Source organism: Aspergillus viridinutans (genome assembly GCF_018404265.1).
Source record: "Aspergillus viridinutans IFM 47045 DNA, scaffold_4, whole genome shotgun sequence".
NCBI lineage: Eukaryota > Fungi > Ascomycota > Eurotiomycetes > Eurotiales > Aspergillaceae > Aspergillus > Aspergillus viridinutans.
In genome coordinates, this window is record NW_025091220.1 from 2,345,303 (window position 1) to 2,368,071 (window position 22,769).

Consider the following 22,769-nt stretch of genomic DNA (forward strand, 5'->3'; position numbering starts at 1 on the left):
AGCAATTATTCAGGCATGGAGTGCTTATTCGCAAGACCGCGCGAGGTTGCCGCAGCTTCCTTCCTAAGATCAGTTATAACAGTCTACACCCAGTCAATGGCATAGCATTGTGTTAGTCCTAGCCCATCAATCACGACGAGGCGTGTCTTTCCAACAAAAAAAAGAGGATAGAAACTTACCGCCAGGGCGTCAGGATTGACTCCATTTTCGATGAGAGACACACAGAGGGAGAGCTCTGTTCGGTCCAGATTCGTGTTCTAGACCAGGTTCACGCCATGCGTCAGTTGACGTCTCAACTGCTGCCAGACATCTTGCCGAAAGAAGGCTACATAGCACAAAGCCATAATGGAGAATGGAGAGGTGAAAGCACATACCAGGAGGGTTGAGATTTCGTGAAGAATGTCGATGACTTCGCGGGCGGCCTGGCGCTTGTCCTCAGCTTGCGGGGGCATTTCCAGTGATTATGGATGCAACAGCCGATGTTTGACTTGTGCAGCTTTTGGGAATCCGATGGCCTTGACCTTGTATTGGAGAATGTAAACTAAGCCGTACCCAAGGTACCTTGTCTACCTGAGAGTACCTTAGTCGCCTACTACTGTTTATGAATTTACCTTATTGATCGTCCGGTGGGGTTCTGTGCAGTTGGTGATGGATGAACCTGATTGGCTACTTCAGCTATCTCCTATGAGCCTTTCGTCTGCCTCAGGCGTGAATTCCTTTTCTGGGCGAAAGTTCTTCAGTCGGAAGTCTGCTTGTTGCCAAAAGGTACCTTAAACTCTGAGCTTCCTTTTCTCCATTCTTCAGTGTGGTGTGTTTCGGGCTACCTCCTTCATGCCGAATTAGCTAGGGGAGTAGCATCCCTGAAACACTGTCGTCCCCTCGCCTTATTGTCTCTTACAGTCCTGAATGTAGATCGTCTGGGAGACTTTGCAGGATCGACGATGTCAGTCAATTTAACCATATCAGATATTCATGCTTTAGGCAAAGACCAGGCATTCGAGATCCTCGCACAAATTGCACGGATTGAGAAGAAGACTTTCCCGGCTAACGAGGCATTCGCCTTTGGAGAGGACCTTTGGAAGAAGAAGCCTAACACCAGGGTCTTGTATGCGGTCAGCACAGCTTCCGGTGTACCGCATCGTTTAGTCGCCTATGCTGTCTATGTTCGGCAGAAAGGAGTAGCTTTACTGCACAAAGTCTGTGTTGTAGAGGCATTTCGTCGGCAGGGCATCGGGATGCAGCTTATGAACTACATTCGGCAACGTCTACAGAAGGAAGGCTGCCAACACATTCAGTTATGGGTGGACAAGGCCAGGGAGCCCGCTCGATCATTGTACAATCGCAGTGGGTTTGAAGAACGGGAGGAGGTTGCCGACTACTACGCGCCAGGTCGTACTGGAATTCGGATGGTCCTTGACCTCGAACGCGATTGAGACCCTTTGGATTTCTCAGGCTCCAATTTCTGAACCCTTTGAGCCTGGCTTGACCGAAAGCTCTTCCCCTTGAGCTCCTTAAGATTCGAGATAGATGCGACAATGTCTTTTCTGTATCTCTCTTATTAGTTCCCCTGGGTACTCCAAGGGATAATCTCGAGACCGGGGTTCGCCTTTCCTCCTTCGCTCCTTGGCGGTAGTATCAATTCATGCCCCCTTGCAGGACCGCGCATAGCACAACGTGATTTTTAGTCCGTCGCGCGGAACGGAATTTGAACCAATTCTTCGCTCCCATACTTGAGTGACGTCAAAAATATTCAGGCATGGATTCCTTGAAAGGGTGGTCGTTTTCGCGCCGCTCCTTTGTCAGATGGCTGGTTCTTCGGCGGAATCACCCTGAAGAAGGGTGGGTAGCCTACGACGTCCTCTCATACTTGTCGCACTCGTTCGTGTCCTCGTCCGACACTCTTGTCCGTATCCAAGTGTCCGGTGTCTGGATGGTTTGACGGTTAACCCAAGCGAGCTTCCTCCTCTGTGGCCCCAGAACAGCATTTGAGGCTTCGACGAGCTATGGCACTCATCGCGTTGGTCGTCCTGGCACTGCTCGTCGCTGTCAACGCAAGTCTAGTTTCAAACTACCCGATAAACGCGCAATTACCGCCTGTGGCTCGAGTCTCACGGCCTTTCCACTTCGTCTTCTCACCGGGGACTTTCGGCGGTACAGAAGCGGGAACACAATATTCTCTGCAAAGTGCGCCTTCATGGCTACACTTAGACAGTTCAAGCCGGACCTTATCCGGTACTCCTACAAGTCTAGATACGGGACCGAACAAATTCAAACTCGTGGCCAACAATGGGCCAGACTCTGCAAGCATGGAAGTTACTCTGATCGTCACGGCAGAGAATGGGCCGACGCCTGGAAAGCCACTGCTGCCACAACTTGAAGCCATTGGTGCTACATCAGCACCATCAACCATCTTCGTGCACTCCGGGGATTCGTTTGTGATCTCGTTTGATCATGATACTTTCTCGAATACTCACACCTCGACCTTTTTTTATGGCACATCCCCGCAGAACACCCCTCTGCCATCGTGGGTTCGGTTTGATCCGTCTAATCTCGCGTTCTCCGGTACGACCCCCAACACTGGGCCTCAGACATTTACATTCAATCTTGTCGCCTCGGATGTCGCCGGCTTCAGTGCGGCCACGATGAGATTTGAGATGACCGTCAGTCCGCACATTTTGTCATTCAATCAGAGCACGCAGACTCTGTTCCTCACTAGAGGAAAGCAGTTCAATAGCAGTCACTTCCGCGACATTCTAACCCTAGACGGCAGACAACCAGGAAACGGTGAAGTGACTTCTACTGAGGCCCAGGGTCCGAGCTGGTTAACCTTCGACAGAGATACTATCTCCTTAAGTGGCACTCCCCCCGCCAATGCCATGAACGAGAATGTCACAATCTCCGTGAGGGACACGTATGGAGATATCACTCGAATGATCGTCACTCTGCAATATTCACAATTCTTCACAGAGGACATCAAAGAGTGCAACGCAGTGATTGGCGATGACTTCGTGCTGGTCTTTAACAACTCGATCTTGAAGAATGACTCAGTCCGACTCGAAGTGAATCTTGGTCAGCGACTGCCCTGGCTGCGGTACAACTCTGATAACAAGACTCTTTATGGACATGTCCCCTCGTATCTTGCACCGGGTAGCTTCCCCATCACGTTGACTGCTCGTGAGGGGACTGCAGAAGACAGCGAACAGTTTATTATCCGCGCTGTGCGAGGGGACCGACAAGACGGTAGCGTAGCTAAATCAGCAGACTCGAACAATGGCAGTGGTGCCCACGGAAAGAAAGCCGGCATCATTGCCATTGCGGTAGTGATTCCTATTGTTTTCGTGATGGTTCTCTTGGCACTCTTCTGCTGTTGGCGCCACAAGCGCAAGCCGAAAGCTGCAACGCAAGAAGAAGGGCAATTTCCGACTGAGAAAGATCCGAGACTAACTCCTTCGGATCTCCCTCCGTGCCGGCCATATGAAGCGGTCAAACCTGATGACCCTCCTGTCATCCTCAGGAGCCCGTCGCCATCCTCAAAGCCGCCAAAATTGGAGCTGAGACCTTTGTGGAGCGAAAAATCACTAGAAGACAGCAGGCAAGCGCACGATTCGGACGACAAGGAAAACTCTCTTTCACATTCGACGATCGAATGGGACTTTGCCCCCTTGACACGCCATAACCCGCAAGGAGATAAACAAGCAGAGGACATTCCTTCCCAGAATAAACGACTGTCATTCCAGAGCAGTCCCTCATTACATAGACGAACAACGGCCAATTCCACAAAACGAGAGCCCCTCAAATCTATACAGCCAAGAAGATCACTGAAAAGAAATTCGGCGGCCTCGTCTAGGTCCCGAAGGTACTCCAGGCGCTCGAGCGGCATTTCATCTGTAGCCTCGGGGCTACCGGTAAGGCTGAGCGGTGCAGGTCATGGAGCTGGAGGGCTCGGGCCTCCTGGACATGGAGTGGTTCGAGTATCATGGCAAAACACTCACGTTTCTCTGCAAAGCGATGAGAGCAGTGTTGGAAATCTTGCTCCCCTGTTCCCCCGGCCTCCCCCTCGTGGGAGAAACAGCGTGGAATTCAGGATCCTTGACCATCCAAGACAGCTCACGGTGCGGGCTGTGGAGCCAGAAAGTCCAACTATTTCAGAATCCGATTCACTGGAAGCCTTCGTTCATTACCGGGCGAAGAATAGAAACTCATCCAACCCCATGTTCTCAGCGCAATTCACACGCCGGACATCCTCTGGTCTCCGCGCTCTGGAGAGAGCTCGAAGTACGGCCAGTCGCGCGGACACAATGTCAAGTTCTATCTACAACGATGGTCGTCGACAGTCGTACATCCAGGACCGTCCGGGTTCGATGGCGATGTCAGCAATGTCTGCGTCCGTCTATACAGAGGACAACCGCAATTCGGCCTTCTTGCAGTCACTAGGTCTAGAAGCCTCGAGCGTCCGACCTATCGTTCCATTACCCAAAAAGCAAAGCCAATCGAGCCTAGCGCAGAATTATTCCAAGATCATCCCGCCACTTCCCCGGTTCTTCAGCGAAACAAGCCTGGGTAGCATTCGACGGTTGGAGCACGGAAACCTGGTCGATACCTCAGACGAGTCCCAGAACGTAAATGAAGATTCTTGTGGGAGTCAACGTCGATGGTACCGGGGCAATCCTTATTTGCAAGGAGATTTTAGCACCCATCGGTTTTCGCTACGGAGGAGTCCTTCAACCTCATCGGTTCCAGTCGACAGTACCGTACGCCGGGTGAGTCTGGTGCGGTTTGCTGGCATGGAGAACGGGGGCGACCAGACCATGAATTATGACCAACGATGGAGAAATCGTCAGTCTGTCAGCATTGAGCAACCTGGCGACAGTGTACAAAGGGATATTGTAAACAGTGTCAGGAGCGACGCTACTTTTGTGTGATCTTGTCCAGTCAAATAGAGCATTTATCATTTCACACTTCTTGTGGCTGTTTTATCATTTCATCGTCAAAGGTTTCAGTGTGATGGCTGTGCCTTTTGGGTTTTATTGTCATTACGGGGTGTATTATTGATTCCCAAGGTGGCTGTTCTGTTTAGATACATAGTGGCCGGCCACGGTCTTGAAGAACCTAGTGAATTTCTCTATTTACTTCATTTCTTAAGGTATTTCCGTCTCCTGTTTGGTTCATGCTTGAGAGACTGGCACCTAGATCATCATGGTGTCATCAATACAGCCATACTTGGTTAAACTAGTATCAACCCACCTGGAATCATGGAAGTCAAACCATTCTTCACTATGAAACTTGGAAGCTATCTATCTAGTGATAAAACAGATATGTAATAATGTAAGTGGTTAATAAATCCCTATTTAGTAGCTTTTATGCATATCAGGACGCGCCAGGTTTACACAGAGGTAATGCACACTTCTGATATTAAGGTAGGTAACTGTCGATAGATCATCCCATGTATGTATGTATGTATTAGTGCAGACACTTGACCACCTTCTGCTTAGAGACTGCTCTGGACACCAGGCATCAGCAAGGGTTTGTCATACACCATCAAATGTGCAATAATAATGGGACTAGGAGATATACTTCTCAAATAATAGTCGGGAAGGATCAAACCTTGTACATTAATCAGTTACTTCTGGTTCCTAGGTAAGCGGATTGCCGAATTCAGAATACCGGCAGTGTCAGCTCTGTGTTCCATTCCCTGGCGACCGGAACACGCGACTAGAAGACTTCGAATCGTTGGAAAAGATGATATTGCCAACCTGAAGTCGTTTATAGGGCAAGGTACTCCGTAGACTAGATAGAGATACCTACAAGGATTTTGTCACATATGCAAGGATCTCTATGATCGACAATATCGAGTCATTAATAGGCCTGTGTAGGTTCATTTATTACTTCCCTCAGACAGCATAAAGAAGATATCAATTATGATAATGTCTCAGGTACCTGTGATTAAGATACCTTGGTAGAGGTAGTGTTGAAAAATGACAATGGAAGCCTAAGGCAAAATCCAGGCCAGTACACCTCGTGACAGCGACCAATTCGAGATTCTTAGTCTGAAGAAGACGAAAAATAAAGCACATTTCTTTCTCTCACATCTCTGCTTTCTCTCTTCACTGTTCAAGTGTTTAGATGATAATATTTCATCACTATCGTCATTTTCATCATCACCATCATCATCATCGGTGGATCACTACCGCCACCTAGAGGTGATCCAGCTCCAGGTCTGTAGGTAGGTACCTAGGTAAAGGTAGGCAGTAAATACCACCGCTTACTGTACCTTACTGCCGTACTGGCTGCCCTTGCCCTCAGGCCAGTTCTTCGTGCTTTGTCTCTTCCGCCTTTTTCCTCCCCTCCTCCTCCTTCGTCCCCTCAAATCGATCAACGCCGAGCCCTTCCCAATCCCCTTTCAATTCTTCTCCTTCACTTTTGTGGATGCGTGACTTTTGGCCCGAGAAAAAAATTCTTCTCACCATCTTTGATATTCTCAAGATTTAACCGTTGACCTGCTATACAACATGGGTCAGACCTTATCTGAACCTGTGGTCGAGAAGGTAAGCAAATCATCTGTTCTTTCGTCGTGCTTTCGATCCCCCACATTGCTGTCTTCGTTACGCAATTTCAACCGCCCCTGTTCAAAGCCCGCGGCTCGCCTATACAGCACAATTCTGTGCGCAACACAGCGTCCATCCAGATTTTTGCTACAGTTACGGCTACTTGTATAATTTGATTGAACTTTTTTTCCGAGAATTTGACAATTGCGCTCTTTTCGTCTGAGGCCTTATGGTTGCCGCCTACTCGTGATGCCGACCTGTGGGGTGCTCACGCGAAAGACCGAGTTCTGCGGCGGGCACACTTCCGGACAATCAGCCACCATTGCTCATTCGAATATACCTCTCCGATCACTGCTAACATTTTTCATGCTTGTCCGTGAATAGACTTCCTCCGAAGGTCAAGATGAGTGTTGTTTGTATGGTTTGTCGGCCATGCAGGGCTGGCGAATCAGCATGGAGGACGCCCATGCTGCAGTCCTAGACCTTCAAGCCAAATCCACAGGAGGTTCCGAAAAGCCTACAGATCCCGATAAACGCCTCGCTTTTTTTGGTGTATATGACGGTCATGGTGGAGATAAAGTAGCGTTATTCGCGGGAGAAAACGTGCATAAGATCGTCGCAAAGCAAGAGGCCTTTGCGAAGGGCGATATTGAGCAGGCCTTGAAGGATGGCTTCCTGGCCACCGATCGGGCTATTTTGGAAGGTAAGTGAACGCCACTCTGGGCTTCTGGAATCCTACTTCTGTTCCCTTGTTCTTTTTGGCTTGGGGGTTCGACAAAACTGACCTGTCTAGACCCGAAGTATGAGGAGGAAGTCTCCGGTTGCACAGCTTCCGTCAGTGTTATTTCAAAGAACAAGATCTGGGTCGTATGTACCTTCAACCTACGCCTTACCGCTATCACATCGCAATCAGGAGAAAGGCTAATCGGGATGATAGGCAAACGCGGGCGATTCACGCTCAGTATTGGGTGTAAAGGGCCGCGCAAAGCCTCTCTCTTTCGACCACAAGCCACAGAATGAAGGTCCGTGTTTAGTCATCCAACCCTCCGAACTTTCGCACCTAATATACGAATATAGGCGAAAAAGCTCGTATCAGCGCTGCCGGTGGTTTCGTCGACTTTGGTCGAGTCAATGGTAATCTGGCCCTGTCTCGGGCCATTGGTGATTTCGAGTTCAAGAAGAGCCCCGAGCTCTCACCTGAACAGCAGATTGTCACAGCCTATCCCGATGTGACAGTTCACGAAGTGACTGACGATGATGAATTCCTTGTTATCGCCTGTGATGGTGCGTCTTCTATGATGCGGGCTTATCTGCAAATTGCACTGTCTTGTTTCACTTTGCTGATCGATGTTAATTGTAGGTATTTGGGACTGTCAGTCCTCCCAATCCGTGGTCGAGTTTGTTCGGAGAGGTATCGCTGCAAAACAGGACCTTTACCGTATCTGTGAGAACATGATGGACAACTGCCTTGCTTCTAACAGTGAGACCGGAGGTGTTGGATGCGACAACATGACCATGATCATCATTGGTCTTCTCAATGGCAAGACCAAGGAAGAATGGTACAATCAGATTTCTGAGCGGGTAGCTAACGGCGACGGCCCATGCGCGCCGCCTGAATACGGCAAGTGTCTCGAGGATCCCATGGTCGCCGATGGCTACTGACTGAGAGATGGTGTTTATAGCTGAATTCCGTGGACCTGGTATCCGCAATCAATTCGAAGAGACCCCCGATAATTATGATCTTGAAAACGACCGCTCCCGCGGCTTCAGTGTCCGTTCCGGCCGTATCATTCTCCTAGGTGACGGCACTGAACTAATTCCCGAGCAGAATGACGAGGAACTTTTTGACCAAAGGGAGGAAAATCGAGATGTTACAAATCATTTGCAACACGAGTCGCCCGATTCGTCGGCTCGAGGAGATCGTGAAGGTACCCCGGGACCCCAGTCGAAGAACGAGACCGCGAGTAAGGGTGAGGGGTCCTCGACTGCCGCCAACCTGTCCGAATCACCCTCGAGCACCAACAAGGACTCTTCTGGCAGCGGGACTGAAGCCACGGAGAAGTCTGCCTCCTCGTAGTGACGATGATTCATTTGCGTGTTCTTCCTCCCCGATCTGGTTTTGCGAATACATCCTGTGCGTGACTGAACGGCCCGCCCCTATCCTCCACTCTCAACCTTTTCCGTTTCCTCGACCCTCGCAATGTCTTTTGATATGACCTTCAAAGTCTATGTCTTCCGTCACTAGCGACGCCCTGTGACTGTGGATGAGGCGAAATTCAGTGGGATGCTCCTCTAGCCCTGGGTAGACTTCTTTATGTCGAGTCGGAGGGATTCTTTGGGGGCCTTTTCTGAGTGATAAGACGTTTCCTCTTCTATTCTGCTATGTTCTGTTTTTCCGAGCCGCAAGCGCCAGACCTCACGAGAGTACGTTTATTTTATGCTTTGATCCAACGCAAGATACCGCACAAAACACCCACCGATGATGAATCTTGATATCTCTATGAATTCGGTTCTTACCTTTCCCAACCCATTGCTCTTACGTCACGCTTTATCTTTATTCTTTTCCCTCTACCATTCTCTTCCCCTCATATTGTGATCACTGCTGGTGTATCTCCTCATCATCGCGCGCTCCGGCTCTGGACTTGGAGGGTTGCCCTGTGGGCCAGGAAAGCGCTCGATCAAGAAGAATTTTTCAACAAGTCATCGGCGTTGTAAATCGGCTGGTGGAGGAAGGGAAACAGGACAGTACGGGTCTTTCTTCACATCTCACGGCGTATCTGGAATGTCCATCTACAGCATCAAGATCATTCTCGTCTGCGACGGGCGGCACTGCTTTCCAATGCTTCAGCAGTGGGGTTCAGCGAAATATGACGCATTCCAGTAGGCTATATTTTCTTTTTTTGGATCTCTTCCGATATCGTACACATGAGCGGCCCGCTAGAAGTAATATGCGAACAGCTGCGATCACCGATAGACTGGCAGAACCAAATAGAAGCTACTAGTAGTTCGAGGCAGAAAAAAGACAACTTAGTATCACTATCAGAGTCTTGTCAGATTCATGAATTGTAAAATTACACACCACGGCGACAAGGTAGGTACCTTAGCTGTGCAGTGAAATGGTTGCATGAATTGCATTAATCAGAGAATGTCCATATGTTGCATGACATTTTCATACAACACTTATCTAAATGCTTTCGATAGCGCCTGGTACCCAGTTCATACCAACAAAAGTACCTTTTCAGTATCAACAGGGTATCTGACCTTACCGTACCGTACTTTACTCCGTTAGGTAAGTGGAGTCTGATGTAATCGCTGTACTCCGTTTGTTGATAGAGCAGTCTACTAGGTATACCCTACGTAAGGTAACTGTTTTATCAGAAGGGTGCAAGAAAATTCTTGTCCATTTCATATGACAATTCTCCGTCGGATATTCCTCTTCCTCTCTATAGAATCACCGATTCTACCCACGAGGATCCAAAAAAGGGATCTGAGACCTGGCCCCATTACTACTGGACTAGGTAGCTTCCTACCGGGACTGTCTCCCGCTAGCCTGATCAACCGGTTAAGTCTAGTCTACTCCGTATGCTCGTTCTTCCGCCTTCGGTCTGTCTCAGGGTCTCTCCCTCTCTCCTTTTAATTATTATTATTATTATTAGACTAACTGACAAGACTACCTTAGCTCTCAGCACTTTCCCTGACCCCGTTTCCTCTCCTCGATTTTTTTCCTTTGCAATCTCCTTCTGTTCGTTGGTTGTCCAACCTTGGAAATCTCTCATGATTTTTCCCAACTAGATACCCTACTATCTTTCAACACACCGACAGAAGTAGAGCAGTGCTCCTCGGTCAGCCAACATGTCGTCTCCGTCGTCCACTGCGGCCAAACGCAAGCGCGGTGCTTTTCAACATTTACCGGCCGACATTGCCAAATCATCCACAGCCGATCTCCTCCAACCATCGTCTCGTGACGCGTCCGGTGAGGAAGGAGACGACTCCGCAGATCCTATCACCCCGACAGCAAGCAAAAACAGGAAACATACTTCAATTGATGTGACCTCGGCCGGGGGTCCCATCCCGCCTTCGAAACGGGCTCGGAAATCGTCCTCTGGCGAGGCTCAGGCCCCCGCGCCCAACGGAACCACAGAATACGCATCAGCCATCCATCAGGAAGATCCCGGCGAGCCATCTGAGACCACTGTAGCTAGTAGTGACATCGAGCATGGGGCGATGGGTCGACCGGGGTTGCACATCAAGACCGCCGGTCCCGATGCAGAAACAAGACCGCATCTGATGAAACCCCCCGAGAGAGCTGGGCTGCAGCATCCCGTTGGGTACCACACCAATCCACCTCCGACGGGGCGACCGGTTCGCGTCTATGCGGATGGTGTTTTCGATTTGTTTCACGTGGGGTATGTCTACACTTTTATTATCTGCAGTAATGGGACTTGATGCTCATTGCTGGTGGTTTTTTGACAGACACATGCGACAGCTGGAACAAGCAAAAAAGGCTTTCCCCGATGTGTATCTCATTGTCGGTGTGACCGGAGACGAAGAGACTCACAAGCGCAAGGGTCTTACCGTGCTCAGCGGTCGGGAGCGTGCAGAGAGCGTCCGTCATTGCAAATGGGTGGACGAGGTGATTCCTGACTGTCCCTGGATCGTGACTCCGGAGTTCATTGAGGAGCATCAGATCGATTATGTTGCTCACGATGACCTGCCTTATGGGGCTGCGGAAGGAGACGACATTTATGCACCGATCAAAGCTCAGGGCAAGTTCCTGGTTACGCAGAGAACTGAGGGTGTCAGCACAACGGGCATTATCACCAGGTTTGTCTTTCCCTTCAAAGGGACTCTCCGTTTGGCCGACGTGGCTGCTGACCATTTTGTTTCATCCAGAATTGTCCGCGACTACGACCAGTACATTGCCCGTCAATTCAAGCGAGGTGCCTCGAGACAGGAGTTGAACGTGTCATGGGTCAAGAAGAATGAATTGGAGATCAAGCGACATGTCATGGAGCTTCGGGACAACATTCGCAACAATTGGACAGCCACTGGCCAGGAACTGAGCCGAGAATTGCGACAGTTATGGCAAAACAGCCGGCCTGGCAGTCCTGCCCCGAGCGCCCGTAACAGCATGGACCTGGGAAGCGTGCGTGGTGGTAATGGTGGGCTGACCAGTCCTACCGGCGGCCAGAAATCACATGTGTCGCGACTAGAAGCATTGGGTCGTCCTGACAGTCCAGGTGGAGGAAACGGGAGAAACGAAGATTTTGCGACGGGCTACAGTTTGGGCTTGATCGGCGGTGTGCGAGCATGGGTTTGTGATTGCCTTTCCTGCCAAGATGATTGGATCGAATGTTGACCATATTTGCAGATGATGCGCAGCCGACGATCGCTCATGGAGAGCCGGCCTCACTCGCCCACGAGCGAGGACGATCCCGGGCCCGAGTTGGAAGCGACCAACGGCCATACTGGTGATGAGAGATCTCTGCACGCAGCATCGTAACCTGTTACAATCAAGGGATTATTTTTCCTTGGACATGATTCTGTCTTTGTGTCCCTGGCTACGGCGCGGTGTCTTGACCTGAGTATAATGTAATATTGACATTGAGCTCATAGTCTGGGACGAAAACGAATGACAAAAAAAGTCAGAAGAGAAATAAAAAGATCAAATTTGATTTCTTTCCTTCTTTTTATACCTCCTTCACTCTAAAGGCCTGTCACTGGAAGAAAGGCAGAAGAAAAATGAAAGAAAAAGCATCAGACCCCTCATTATACTCGGACGATCATCTCTTCCTTGTTCATTCTCACCGATATTGGATCCGTCGTGATAATACTTTGTTTGAGACAGACGACAATTGACTGCCTGGTTTTGACTCTGGAACGGACTTGGACGCATTTGCTTGGATGGAATAAATCGATATGGAATTGACTGGGTTAACGTTGGATAAGCTGGAACATTTGGGGATTTTGGGTATTGATTCATTCGTTTGTCTGTTTTGTTTATTGTATAATTGTATAGGTTTCTACTTTCTAGTATCTATAATAGATTCTGTAGATAGGTAAAAACTGATTGCTTGTTCGCAATGTGCCGCGTGCAATACGACGCATCGATCCGGAACAGAATCTAAGCACATTTTTCTATCGCTAAACACCCAACACAGAATACAGGTCAAAACAATCAAAGAATCGCCAGGGGTATATATATCATCAGGGTATCATGAACAGTCAGTATAGGGGCGCGTATGTGATTGAACTCCATCCAGGGATATCCAACCCAACTATAGGCTCTTGTGAAATGCACGACAGGCGCACAATCTACTTAGCAGTAATAGCGAGACGAGGCCTGCTTCGATGCCGTCGGTCAGGCTGCGCTTGCTCATCCCTGTCCTCCACGGAACCAGGACAGCTTCGCCAGGCGCCGAGCACATGACCGCACGGAGATGGTCTCTCAGCGTCACCGCGTCCCGACGCAGGTTCTCCTCCAGGAGACTCTGCGCGACAGGGTCAGCGTCACACCGCGCGGTGATGCCCAGCTCGAACACGCGCAGGCCCCACACAGACAGCAGCGGCGCAACCCACGGCTCCCTTACGTCCAGCCGCAGGCGTTGCCCACCGAGCAGCCCGGCGGCGGTGGTGGCCCAGGTGAAGCGGCCGAGGTCAATGCTGAGATGGAGCTCCTCGAGACCGCGGCAGGCGGCGACGCGGGACCAGAAGAGGGCCCAGAGGCGGTCGTTGTGAGTGTGCGCGTAGATGGAGGCCCTGTGCTCCTGGCCGGCCATGGGCTGCCAGACGGGCGTCCACTGGATGGTGAGGCGGCGGATGGCGCTCAGGCGATCCGGGTCGATGGTCAGGGAGAAGGCGACGAAGGTGTGCAGGTCGTCGACGTCGAAGACCGGGATGGCGTAGGGGAGGTCGGCGGCTTCGGCGTAGACGGCGCGGCAGGCGCGCAGAAGGGCGAGCGAGCCGTTGCTCAGCGTGCTGGGGAGGGCGGGGTGGGTGTGCGGGTAGAGCATGCTGTCGGAATGGCCGTCGTGGGTTGCTGCTCCCGCTCGCCAGCGAGCCGGGGTGACCGGGCAGCAAAGTCGGTGACTGTCGAGGGAGGAGGAGGAGGTGTGCCGGCAGCGCACATGGCGGATCTTGCCCTTGAGCTGGACCAGGTGGACGGCCTCGCCGCCAAAGACGTACTGGTAGACGATCAAGCGGATCTCTGCAGGCAGTTTGCCGAAGAGCGGCGAGCCGGACTGCGAATTGACGGGACGATCGTAAGGGTCCACTGGTCTGGATGAGGTCCAAGACTGTAAGTCGACCGCGGGAGCACAGATCTTGCGTTCCTGGATGAGATCACGGACTATCTCCGGCCATCGTCGCCCGGTTGAATAATAGTGCCAGATAGAGTATGGATCACGAAGCAGCCAGGCATCGAAGTGTCGCATGTCTTCTCTATATCTATGACCTATAGTCTATAGGATTAAGAAAATGGTGTATCTGTGTCTTTCTACCAGAGAAAGGTGAGACATCGACGGCGTCAGGTTAAGTAGGATGGGGATAAATAGTCGGAGGATAGGCAATTGAGCGAGGATTTGACTAGCATGAAAGTGAGATTGGTCGATCTGTATATATACTCGAGCCATATCCATCTTTTGCATTGAATCACCTATCTATACGGAGTATACCCCTCCGAGGAGGGATTATCCCTATGAAACACGCAGCGATCTTCTTCAAGAGGCATCAAATTCATCAGATCCTCAATATCTGATTGGTCTTTGGCTGTTTCCTCTGGAAAAGCTTTAATGTCCTTGCAGCTGATTGGCCGAGCCCCTGACACTCCCCGGCCGCGGGGGTTTCCGCCTTCCGCATCGGCACTTTTCGGTGGTGGCTTGCTACCGTATCTAGACCAATCATGTTTTTTTCAGATGGGGCTTTTGTTCGCCTAGTGGCCAATGGGCTTTTGTATAACAATATGTATGCTTGCGCAGGTGGAGTCAATTGAAACCTGAGGTGTCAACTCTCTTGCACTCTAACGCGGTTTGTTGCCTTTTAAGGATATTATTGAGATGTGTATGGAAGTATTCTACTAAGACAAGTAGGTACAATTAAAATGGAAAGGCTCATGATGAAGTGATATAAAGTGCATTAAGTTCGGAGTAGAAACATCTAAGTCCAGCACTCCATATATGATCATCATGAGCGGAGTATATATCCATCTACTCTGGTGCTTTGTCTTGGACTGCTTATCGACTCATCAACTGGCATTTGCTTTCCATATACCTCTCTACGGGGTTCTATTATGGTATGCTGATCGTATTGACTACCGCTTTCATAATTCTCACCGTCTCCAACCTGCAATCCACTCCTCCATCTGCAGCCTTGCTCGCAGATCGTCGGCCTGCCTACCTCCTTCGATTCCTCATGCACCAGCGCCGACCAATAACTCGAGCGAATATTCTTTTCAGTCTTAAATATGCGTACCCCCTCTCCTCCTCTTCCTCTTTCCCCACCCTCCCCGTCAGTTTGAGGGACTTCAAGCTACCGGTTCATTCCCTTCTTCTGCAGTCTCGTCAACCGCAACCGCAGCAGCAGCATTCTTCTTGCCGTCGCGCACCACAGCCACGTACAGTGCACTTCCCACAATCAACGCCGAGCCTGCCCAGCTCAAAGGAGAGAGTGTGTTACCCCAAACTGTCTTGTCATAAAAGAGTGCAAACAACATCTGCGTGTAGATCATGGAGGTGGCACGTGACCCCGAGGAGGATCTCGTCGGCTTACAATCACTGCCATCTTCTCCGGAGACCCTCAGAGATCTTCTCGGAGGTGGCGGCACGTATGCCAATCCAGCGGTCAGCAAAAACTGCAGCAAGAATCCACAAACCCCAAGTCCCACAATCAAGGCCCATTCCAACCCAGTTTCAGGCAACTTGAACGGCACGGAAGGCACCAGCAACATAGCCAGGAACGACATAACGGTAGTGAACAGTGAGAAATACGTGACCGAGACCAAGGGATGGCACCGCTGGCCGATGATCCGGATCGAGGTGTACGCACATGTTGAACCGAGGACTCCCACCATCATCGCCAAAATTGCCAAGATATGCTGAAATTCGTCCGTGGTGCCGGGCTTGCGCCCTTCCGGCTTCTCCGGGTCGGGAGGCGTAGCTGACCACGAGAAGGGGCGCGCGATCAGCACTACGCCTACCATGGAGACCACAGCGGCCAGCTGCTGCCTGCGGGTGAATGTCTCGTTGGGAATAAAGAGTGAACAAGCGTAGCAGCAGAGTATGGGCGCCAAAAACGTCAGGACAGTGGCCTCGGAAAGAGGTAGGTACTGGACCGCGTAGTAGATACTGTAGACCCCGAAGAAACCACCCATGGCCCGGAAGATCAGCAGGCCCAGCACAGGCCGAGTGCCAAAAGGATGTGGAACCTTGGTATACCACATGTAGAGGTAGCTTGCCACGACGGTGACCGACATGCGGGCAAAGAGGATCTACGCTGGTCAGCGATACGTTGTAACTAGCGCCGCGCGGGCATTCCGGGGGAAAAACCAACCTGGAAAGGATGTAATCCGCTGTCAAGCTCAAGGATCTGGGTCATGACATTCATGGAAGCACCAAAGAACTGCGCCAACGTCACCAGAATCATCCCCTTACCCTGGAGCCAGATCTCTTTTCCTTCCTCGTAAACAGCTCGTAGCCATGACTGCGAAGCCTCCTTGCCGTTGCCTTCAAGATCCGTCGAGGATGAAGAGCCCAGTAATGGTCTGCGGATGTCATCTTCATAACCATTCAGACTGTTCTCCGATAACGGCGGCGCCGCGATTCCCTCAGAATTTTGGAGGGTATTGTACTGGCGTTGAGAGGACGCCATCGTTCAACCCGTGAGAAAATTGATAACCAAAGCCAAAGAAGAAATAGAATATTTATATCATACAACCGGCATTAAATATCGTCAATCATAAAAATCATGAATAGCCCATTCACGTCATAAATTGGAAGAGCTGATCAAGCGACCATATGTATTGGCTTCAGTCAGCTGAGAGGACGAGAGTTGCTCCAAACATCGATATGTTTTTTGCTTCTTTTTTTTGCAGCTACTCGTAAAGGAGACTAGTATCTCTCATCTGCTTTTTAGTAGCTCTTTTCATTGGACTAAGCAAGAAGTATCACTGTGCTAGTGTTGTCCGTGGGGGCTGTGGACGGATGATCGGTTGGGTTTATGGAATCATGGACTTGGCATCCTCTGCACTCTCCTTAAGGGCAAATGGGTAGAGAGACCTACTGAAACCTATCTGCTTGTACAGTATCATTGGCCTTGCAATTGTTTGGTGGCACACAAAGTATAAGTGCTGATGAATATATCGCTCAAACCATATATGTCCACAATGAATGACCCCCACCAAAGTATGTTCCTATACAAAAGTAAAGGTATCTCCTCCCTTCTCCCGTAACATATTGCCCACTCGTTTCGTCCCCACGATGCGCTCCAGCTTCAGCGCATCCCACTTGGAAAACAAGGCCCGCACGCCTCCCTCCGCGGCGTCTACGACCCCCGCCGCATCCAAGCCCAAGAACCCCACAATCTCCCCCCAGAACAGCGGGTTCTCCGGCACACCGTACATGACAATCCGCTTCACGCCCCGGATCTGATACCGACGGAAATGGTGCAAGCGCTCCGTGTACAGCAGCACCGAATGCCGCCCGTTCATGAAGTGTGTGCGTGCCCGTGTCATCTCCCGGACCTCGCTATATTCCGAGATCGCCCCGAAGGAGACGTTCGTGGTCTGCGAGGATGTTGCAAAGTAGTTGCGCACTCGCACAAAGTCCAAGTACGACGGGATGAAGATCAAGGTGCCTCCCGCACTGCTCTTGTCCCGGCTGGAGGTGATGTTTCGCACCAAGGACGAGAGCACCGTCGTGGTGAAATGCTTGAACCGCGCGTCCGGGTCTTTGGTCGGCGTGAGACTGTCGAACCGCGAAAACGTCTGCTTGACGGATACTGGGAGGGGCACCTCAGAGATAGCCCCCGCGTACACCGGCGTCACCTTGATCTTTCCTGCGAAGTTCTGCATATGTGTGGAGAATAAGGAGTTGATCTCGGGTGTGATAAATGAAGCAGAGACGATCATCTGGCGGACAAATCGGGCTTGGTTGTCCAAGTACCATGTTCGCACACGACTGAAATCACACCCGTGAGCCTCTTTGGGCTGTAGATTGAGGTGATTGAGAATGTAGTCGACATGGTCCCAGTTCTGCATGAGCAAAGCGTCGGCGTGGTCGACTACGACCACTTCGACTGACGACAAGAAGTCGTGGTCACGCTTTTTTGCGCTGGACGGCAGTCAGCAAGGTAAACTCGCGGAGAATCAAGACTCAGATCTACTTACTCGGCCTGGTCCATGATTGTGCGTAGACCCAGGGGACTCGCCAAGATTATATCCGAATTGTAGAATTGTGAAAAGTACTTCATGGTCTTCCGAGTGAACTTGAGACCCAGCCGGAACATGTCATCGTCGTTGCCGCCGAAAAGCTCCCGGAAGTCTTCAGGTTTGTTTTCCCAGGATTTGTCGTCGGCTGCAGAAAATGTGTCCAAGAACCGCTTCTTGTTCTCTTGCTGCTCCGGCTGGAAGAAGCGTGTTATGGACTCGACCGCTCGAACGCAAGCTTGTCTTGTCGGCAGAAGGTAAAGCACCTTCGGTCTGGTAAACCCTTGGTCCCGAAGGTCCAGGTCTGCGTCCTGTTCTTTGGCAACGCGAGCGTTGTTCTTCAGCACTCGGTCCCGTGTCTTTAGGACATGGTTGACCGCATGGACGGCTAGGATATCCCGCATCGCGCCCGAGTTCGACGTTGTTCGGGCTCCGTATAAAACATCTTGATAGCCGAAGATGTAAGGCGCGAGATGCTGAGCGTCACCGCTGATTGCTGGGATCCGCTCCGTGGCAGGACCATAAAGTTTCTTCTTGAGCTATAAGTGATTTAGAAGAAACGATCTTGAAGGTCGATATTGGGTTTCTAGACTGGGTCTGTGGCTTACCTTGACGCTTGAGAAGTGCTTCATTGCTAGTAGCAAGGATACTTCGCCATCGCCAACGTCGGGAACAGCGCGTATCAACTTCAACCCGCTAGCGATTTCCTTCTTCGTGCTTTTCCATTTCTTTTCTTCTGCTGATTTAATCTTCTTGACCAGCTCGCTCTCTTCTACTATCGAAAAGTGAGTCTCAAAAGGGTCGTTTGCTGTAGAGCGTTAGAAGTTTAGATCAACAGTGGCGGGTCGGTTCGGATAAATACCATCTTCTTCGTCGTCAGTCTCAAGTTTTCCGTCCGCTTCCTCTGGGTGATCTTCCTCTTCTTCGTCTGACCGCTCCTGCTCTTGAAAATCATCATCTCCTAGTAGGGCCGCATCGTCCTCTTCTCCGTTCGTGGCCGGCCCGGCATCTCTCTTCTCTTCTCCGTTGTGCGCAACCTTTCTCTTCTTCCTAGCGGGGCCTTTAGGTTCCGTATTTGCTTGGAGTAATTGGATCAATTCGTTGTACGGACGAGCTGTCTGCTGGTCTTCGTCGTCGCTATCAGACGAGACAACGTCCATTTGGGTTTCGTGGTCCATTTCATCTCCAACAGGCTCTTGGTTGAGATGCGATTCATCATCGGAATGACCCTCCGATCTAATAGATAAATTTATAGTTATTCAATGAGCGAGACTCGCAAGATAGGAAAAGTTTATACTTACTCTACGTCTTCGACTCGCGAGGTGGTGAAGCCATTCCTTCTCTTGGTCTGGCCCCTCGGTCCTTTGCCTCGTCCTCTGCTGGATTTACCACCTCTCATTTTCTAGGCTAGTGAAAAGTTCTCTGATAGTATGCGCTTGAGTTACAGCTCTTGACAAGCACGATCAAGTCCTGCTGTTCAAGCTCATATTTTTTTTCTTTGCTTCGGGGCTCGGTCTTATCTTATCTTAGCGCGAAATTCCCCTTTGGGCGCACACACAATTTGAGCCTCGAAGAACTCCGCCGAGATTGAGCGGGCGGAAGAATTAGAAAGAAAAAAGACTACAGAGCCATCCCCACCACCGGCAAGGAAGCATTCAAGACTGTGAGAGAGACAGGCTTCCGGCATATTTTTTTTTTTTTTACATTTCCAACATGGCTGAATCCGATTCTTTCCTTCACCTTGCTCGCCCTCTGGGCCCAGTGGCAGTGGGGTCTGCACCAACCACCGCCCCTCTGAACGTTGTCATTCAGCCTCAGGTATGTCCTGGATACCTTCTTGGGAGACGTCGAATGATCGGGTTTACTCATCACCTTGTAACAGGCCATTTTCTCGATTCTCGACCATTCCCTCCGTCGCAATGCCGATCAGGAGCGTGTCATCGGTACCCTGCTTGGAACCAGGTCAGAGGATGGAACCGAGGTGGAAATCCGTAGCACCTTTGCTGTTGGGCACACAGAGACGACCGACCAGGTCGAGGTGGATATGGAATACCAGAAGCAAATGCTTGCGCTGCACCTCAAAGCCAACCCGAAGGAAGTGCTTGTTGGTTGGTACGCCACGTCGTCCGAGTTAAACACCTTCTCCGCCTTGATCCAGAACTTCTACAGCGGCCAGGGTGACGGCACATGGCCCCATCCTGCCGTCCATCTGACGGTGTCTACTGAGCCTGGGAAGGATATTGAGACCCGCGCCTACATCTCCGCCCCTGTCGGTGTGACCGCCGAGAGGGCTGCAGACAGCGCCGCTTTCATCCCTGTCCCTTATGAGATTCGCTATGGCGAGACCGAAAAGAGTGGCCTCGAGACTATTGCTTCCGCCAAAGACGCCGAAAGCCGTGCTACGAACATCTTCACTGATATCGAGGCTCTGGAGCGTGCCATCGAGGAGGTTCTTGGCATGATCGACAGAGTCTCCAGATACGTCGAGTCCGTCATTGATGAAGAAGCCCCCGCTTCGACGGCACTGGGCCAGTTCCTCCTCAATGCCTTGGCCTTGGCCCCCAAGGTTGAACCCGCCGACATTGAACGTGACTTGTATGTTTTCTTTGCGGCCTCCTTTCTTTGGTGGTTTCTTACCTGATACTAACTACGTTACAGCAACAACCACATCCAGGACGTGTTGGTCGTGTCTTATCTGGCCAACACCATTCGCACACAGATGGAACTGTCCAACCGGCTAGCAACTGCTCAGCTCACTCTGGGCGGAGAGGCTGGTAGCGCCGAGGCTGGCGCTCAGCGTGGGCAGAGAGGCGGCAGGGGCGGCCGTGGCGGACAGCAGCGTACTCAAGAACGGGCCACTGAGGAAGTCCGCGCGTGAGGGGAATAAGGACATATTGTGAAGATACCTACGTTTTCTCTCATACAGCTGTTCAGTCCTTGTGATTCTTCTTCCTATCATTATCTTTTTTTTACCCCCGATCAGTCTTCTTATTGATGTGTGTCTGTCTGTATCTCGTCCTGGGTTTGCTTTGGAAGAATTTTTCAGTACTGGTGGCCTGGCTCTATATCTCCACCTTTGTTAGCATACTGTTGCCAGGTTAAGGCGAGGATCAGACATACGACGAGGCGACCAAGGGGTCCAACGAAGAAAAGCACGGCGTACAGGAGTCATTCTGGCTTTGCTCAAGGGGATGAATGGGGAGGATATCGGGGAAATGGATATACACCTGTGTACGTGGATCGAGTTCCACGGCCCTTATTTTCTGGAGAGGGAGGACCTTGGTCATCTGATAGTTGCGATGTAAACCAGATGTTTATGAGATGATCACTATCTCAGCGACGTGTTAGTCATGACGAAATGGACATATGTGCTAGACAACCTTGGATTGTTCTACGATAAGACCGGCGCTTCGCCCAGCACTTTACAGCGGGGTACTCAGCGTTTCAGACTGGATGAGGACCCTTCCGACAGACGATGGGTACAAAAACGGATCTAAAAAGAGGCAAAAAGATTACGACACCTCTGGGATTCGAACCCTGTTGGGAATTGTTAGAGAAAGTTGACACTTTATGATAACGATGTTACTAACCAGGCGGGCGAACCCACAGGCTTAGCAGGCCTGCGCCTTAACCACTCGGCCAAAGTGTCTAATGGGTAATTTACCACCCAAAATAAGCCTACTGGAGGCAAGCACTGTATAGGGTGTCCAAAACGGAATATTTATACCTAATATCAAGCTCATATCCGAATCACTCACTTGGACTAGGAAGCCCTGCACGAGTACAGAATAAGGTAGATTACCTACACAGTACTTAGCGATCTAACCGAGGCCCGCAGCTGTCATGGAGGTTCTCCTGCTTTTACTTCCTTCTCTTCCTCTTTCCTTGGCTTGTAACCTGTGGTGTAGCGGTCCTCCTTGCAGTAACCTGACCATCGCGAAGTTTTCTGGGATACTTAATCATGGTACTACAGTAGCTAAGAGATCAGTTGGATAGCTATTCATACACTTACCTTGGATACATTACACAAGTTTCCTGGATCTCCGGCCAGCAATCTAAAAGTGACCAGCGCTACCTTGAGGATTCGCCACGCCGGAGCAGAATAAGGAGTACTCCGTAGATGAGGGCAGATGTGGAAGGTTTCTAGGACGGAATTGGCGTGTGCCCAACTAGTCGCTCCATATACCCTATACACAGTAAGATTTCCATCTTCGGACACTTTGGCCGAGTGGTTAAGGCGCAGGCCTGCTAAGCCTGTGGGTTCGCCCGCCTGGTATGTTCCCCTACAATATTCACATAGATGAATATCAATTTCTAACAATCTATCACAGGGTTCGAATCCCAGAGGTGTCGTCTCATTTTTTTTTTTTTTTTTTTTTTCTCCCCTGTTCCATACACTGACGCAACTGGTTGCTTTCCCGATATTGAAGTCCCAATTGTGTTGAGACTCGCCCAAAAACTTGCAGAGATGCACGCCCCTTAGCTAAATAACTTACACTTAGCACTTACATCGTGGAAGTAGTATATGGGAAGTCAGCACTTCCTACATCAAATTCATAGGCTGGAAACAGTCTATCTCCAATTGCTTATTAGATTCAATGTTCATTAAATAATTATCAGGTGTGGGCCTGTGGCTTAGGACCTCCCTGAACGTCCCAAACGAAAGGCAATGGAGATTTCAGCAGAATCACAAGAGGCCTCCAAGAAGCCATCGATGACTGCCGAGGGACCACACGAACGTGACAGGAAAGCAGTATTTGAGTTAATAGTCCAGGTGCATCCCATGCTTACCATCAACGCACACC

At 50.5% G+C, this 22,769-nt stretch overlaps 9 protein-coding genes and 2 non-coding genes across 11 annotated transcripts; 6 read left to right on the top strand and 5 right to left on the bottom strand.

Annotated features, from left to right (window-relative positions):
* Positions 1 to 5: 5 nt before the first annotated feature.
* On the bottom strand, positions 6 to 452 carry Aspvir_006761 (mitotic-spindle organizing protein 1; the record flags this gene model as incomplete). The annotated part of the gene is made up of 3 exons (XM_043269953.1): positions 6 to 83; positions 180 to 257; positions 375 to 452. The coding sequence occupies 3 exons, from the start codon at positions 450 to 452 to the stop codon at positions 6 to 8; spliced, it is 234 nt and encodes a 77-aa protein (XP_043125888.1).
* Positions 453 to 941: 489 nt separating this feature from the next.
* Positions 942 to 1,433, top strand: Aspvir_006762 (GNAT family N-acetyltransferase; the record flags this gene model as incomplete). Its single annotated transcript, XM_043269954.1, has 1 exon — positions 942 to 1,433. The coding sequence occupies one exon, from the start codon at positions 942 to 944 to the stop codon at positions 1,431 to 1,433; it is 492 nt and encodes a 163-aa protein (XP_043125889.1).
* A 570-nt stretch (positions 1,434 to 2,003) lies between these two features.
* Positions 2,004 to 4,922, top strand: Aspvir_006763 (putative transmembrane glycoprotein; the record flags this gene model as incomplete). Its single annotated transcript, XM_043269955.1, has 1 exon — positions 2,004 to 4,922. The coding sequence occupies one exon, from the start codon at positions 2,004 to 2,006 to the stop codon at positions 4,920 to 4,922; it is 2,919 nt and encodes a 972-aa protein (XP_043125890.1).
* A 1,587-nt stretch (positions 4,923 to 6,509) lies between these two features.
* Positions 6,510 to 8,622, top strand: Aspvir_006764 (PP2C family serine/threonine-protein phosphatase; the record flags this gene model as incomplete). The annotated part of the gene is made up of 7 exons (XM_043269956.1): positions 6,510 to 6,545; positions 6,930 to 7,248; positions 7,339 to 7,412; positions 7,483 to 7,567; positions 7,623 to 7,829; positions 7,906 to 8,172; positions 8,228 to 8,622. The coding sequence occupies 7 exons, from the start codon at positions 6,510 to 6,512 to the stop codon at positions 8,620 to 8,622; spliced, it is 1,383 nt and encodes a 460-aa protein (XP_043125891.1).
* Positions 8,623 to 10,397: 1,775 nt separating this feature from the next.
* Aspvir_006765 (choline-phosphate cytidylyltransferase) lies at positions 10,398 to 12,048 on the top strand (the record flags this gene model as incomplete). Its single annotated transcript, XM_043269957.1, has 4 exons — positions 10,398 to 10,951; positions 11,019 to 11,369; positions 11,439 to 11,859; positions 11,917 to 12,048. 4 exons carry the CDS (start codon positions 10,398 to 10,400, stop codon positions 12,046 to 12,048), a joined length of 1,458 nt encoding a protein of 485 aa, XP_043125892.1.
* A 775-nt stretch (positions 12,049 to 12,823) lies between these two features.
* Aspvir_006766 (uncharacterized protein) lies at positions 12,824 to 13,978 on the bottom strand (the record flags this gene model as incomplete). Its single annotated transcript, XM_043269958.1, has 1 exon — positions 12,824 to 13,978. The coding sequence occupies one exon, from the start codon at positions 13,976 to 13,978 to the stop codon at positions 12,824 to 12,826; it is 1,155 nt and encodes a 384-aa protein (XP_043125893.1).
* Positions 13,979 to 15,066: 1,088 nt separating this feature from the next.
* Aspvir_006767 (DMT family transporter) lies at positions 15,067 to 16,409 on the bottom strand (the record flags this gene model as incomplete). Its single annotated transcript, XM_043269959.1, has 2 exons — positions 15,067 to 16,029; positions 16,092 to 16,409. The coding sequence occupies 2 exons, from the start codon at positions 16,407 to 16,409 to the stop codon at positions 15,067 to 15,069; spliced, it is 1,281 nt and encodes a 426-aa protein (XP_043125894.1).
* A 541-nt stretch (positions 16,410 to 16,950) lies between these two features.
* Positions 16,951 to 19,363, bottom strand: Aspvir_006768 (UTP25 family protein; the record flags this gene model as incomplete). The annotated part of the gene is made up of 5 exons (XM_043269960.1): positions 16,951 to 17,869; positions 17,926 to 18,503; positions 18,573 to 18,772; positions 18,827 to 19,200; positions 19,266 to 19,363. The coding sequence occupies 5 exons, from the start codon at positions 19,361 to 19,363 to the stop codon at positions 16,951 to 16,953; spliced, it is 2,169 nt and encodes a 722-aa protein (XP_043125895.1).
* A 314-nt stretch (positions 19,364 to 19,677) lies between these two features.
* Aspvir_006769 (eukaryotic translation initiation factor 3 subunit F) lies at positions 19,678 to 20,842 on the top strand (the record flags this gene model as incomplete). The annotated part of the gene is made up of 3 exons (XM_043269961.1): positions 19,678 to 19,782; positions 19,847 to 20,559; positions 20,623 to 20,842. The coding sequence occupies 3 exons, from the start codon at positions 19,678 to 19,680 to the stop codon at positions 20,840 to 20,842; spliced, it is 1,038 nt and encodes a 345-aa protein (XP_043125896.1).
* A 637-nt stretch (positions 20,843 to 21,479) lies between these two features.
* Aspvir_006770 lies at positions 21,480 to 21,613 on the bottom strand. The gene has a single exon. It is a non-coding gene; the product is annotated as a tRNA-Ser (tRNA).
* Positions 21,614 to 22,178: 565 nt separating this feature from the next.
* Aspvir_006771 lies at positions 22,179 to 22,317 on the top strand. Its single transcript has one exon. It is a non-coding gene; the product is annotated as a tRNA-Ser (tRNA).
* The last annotated feature ends 452 nt before the right edge of the window (positions 22,318 to 22,769 follow it).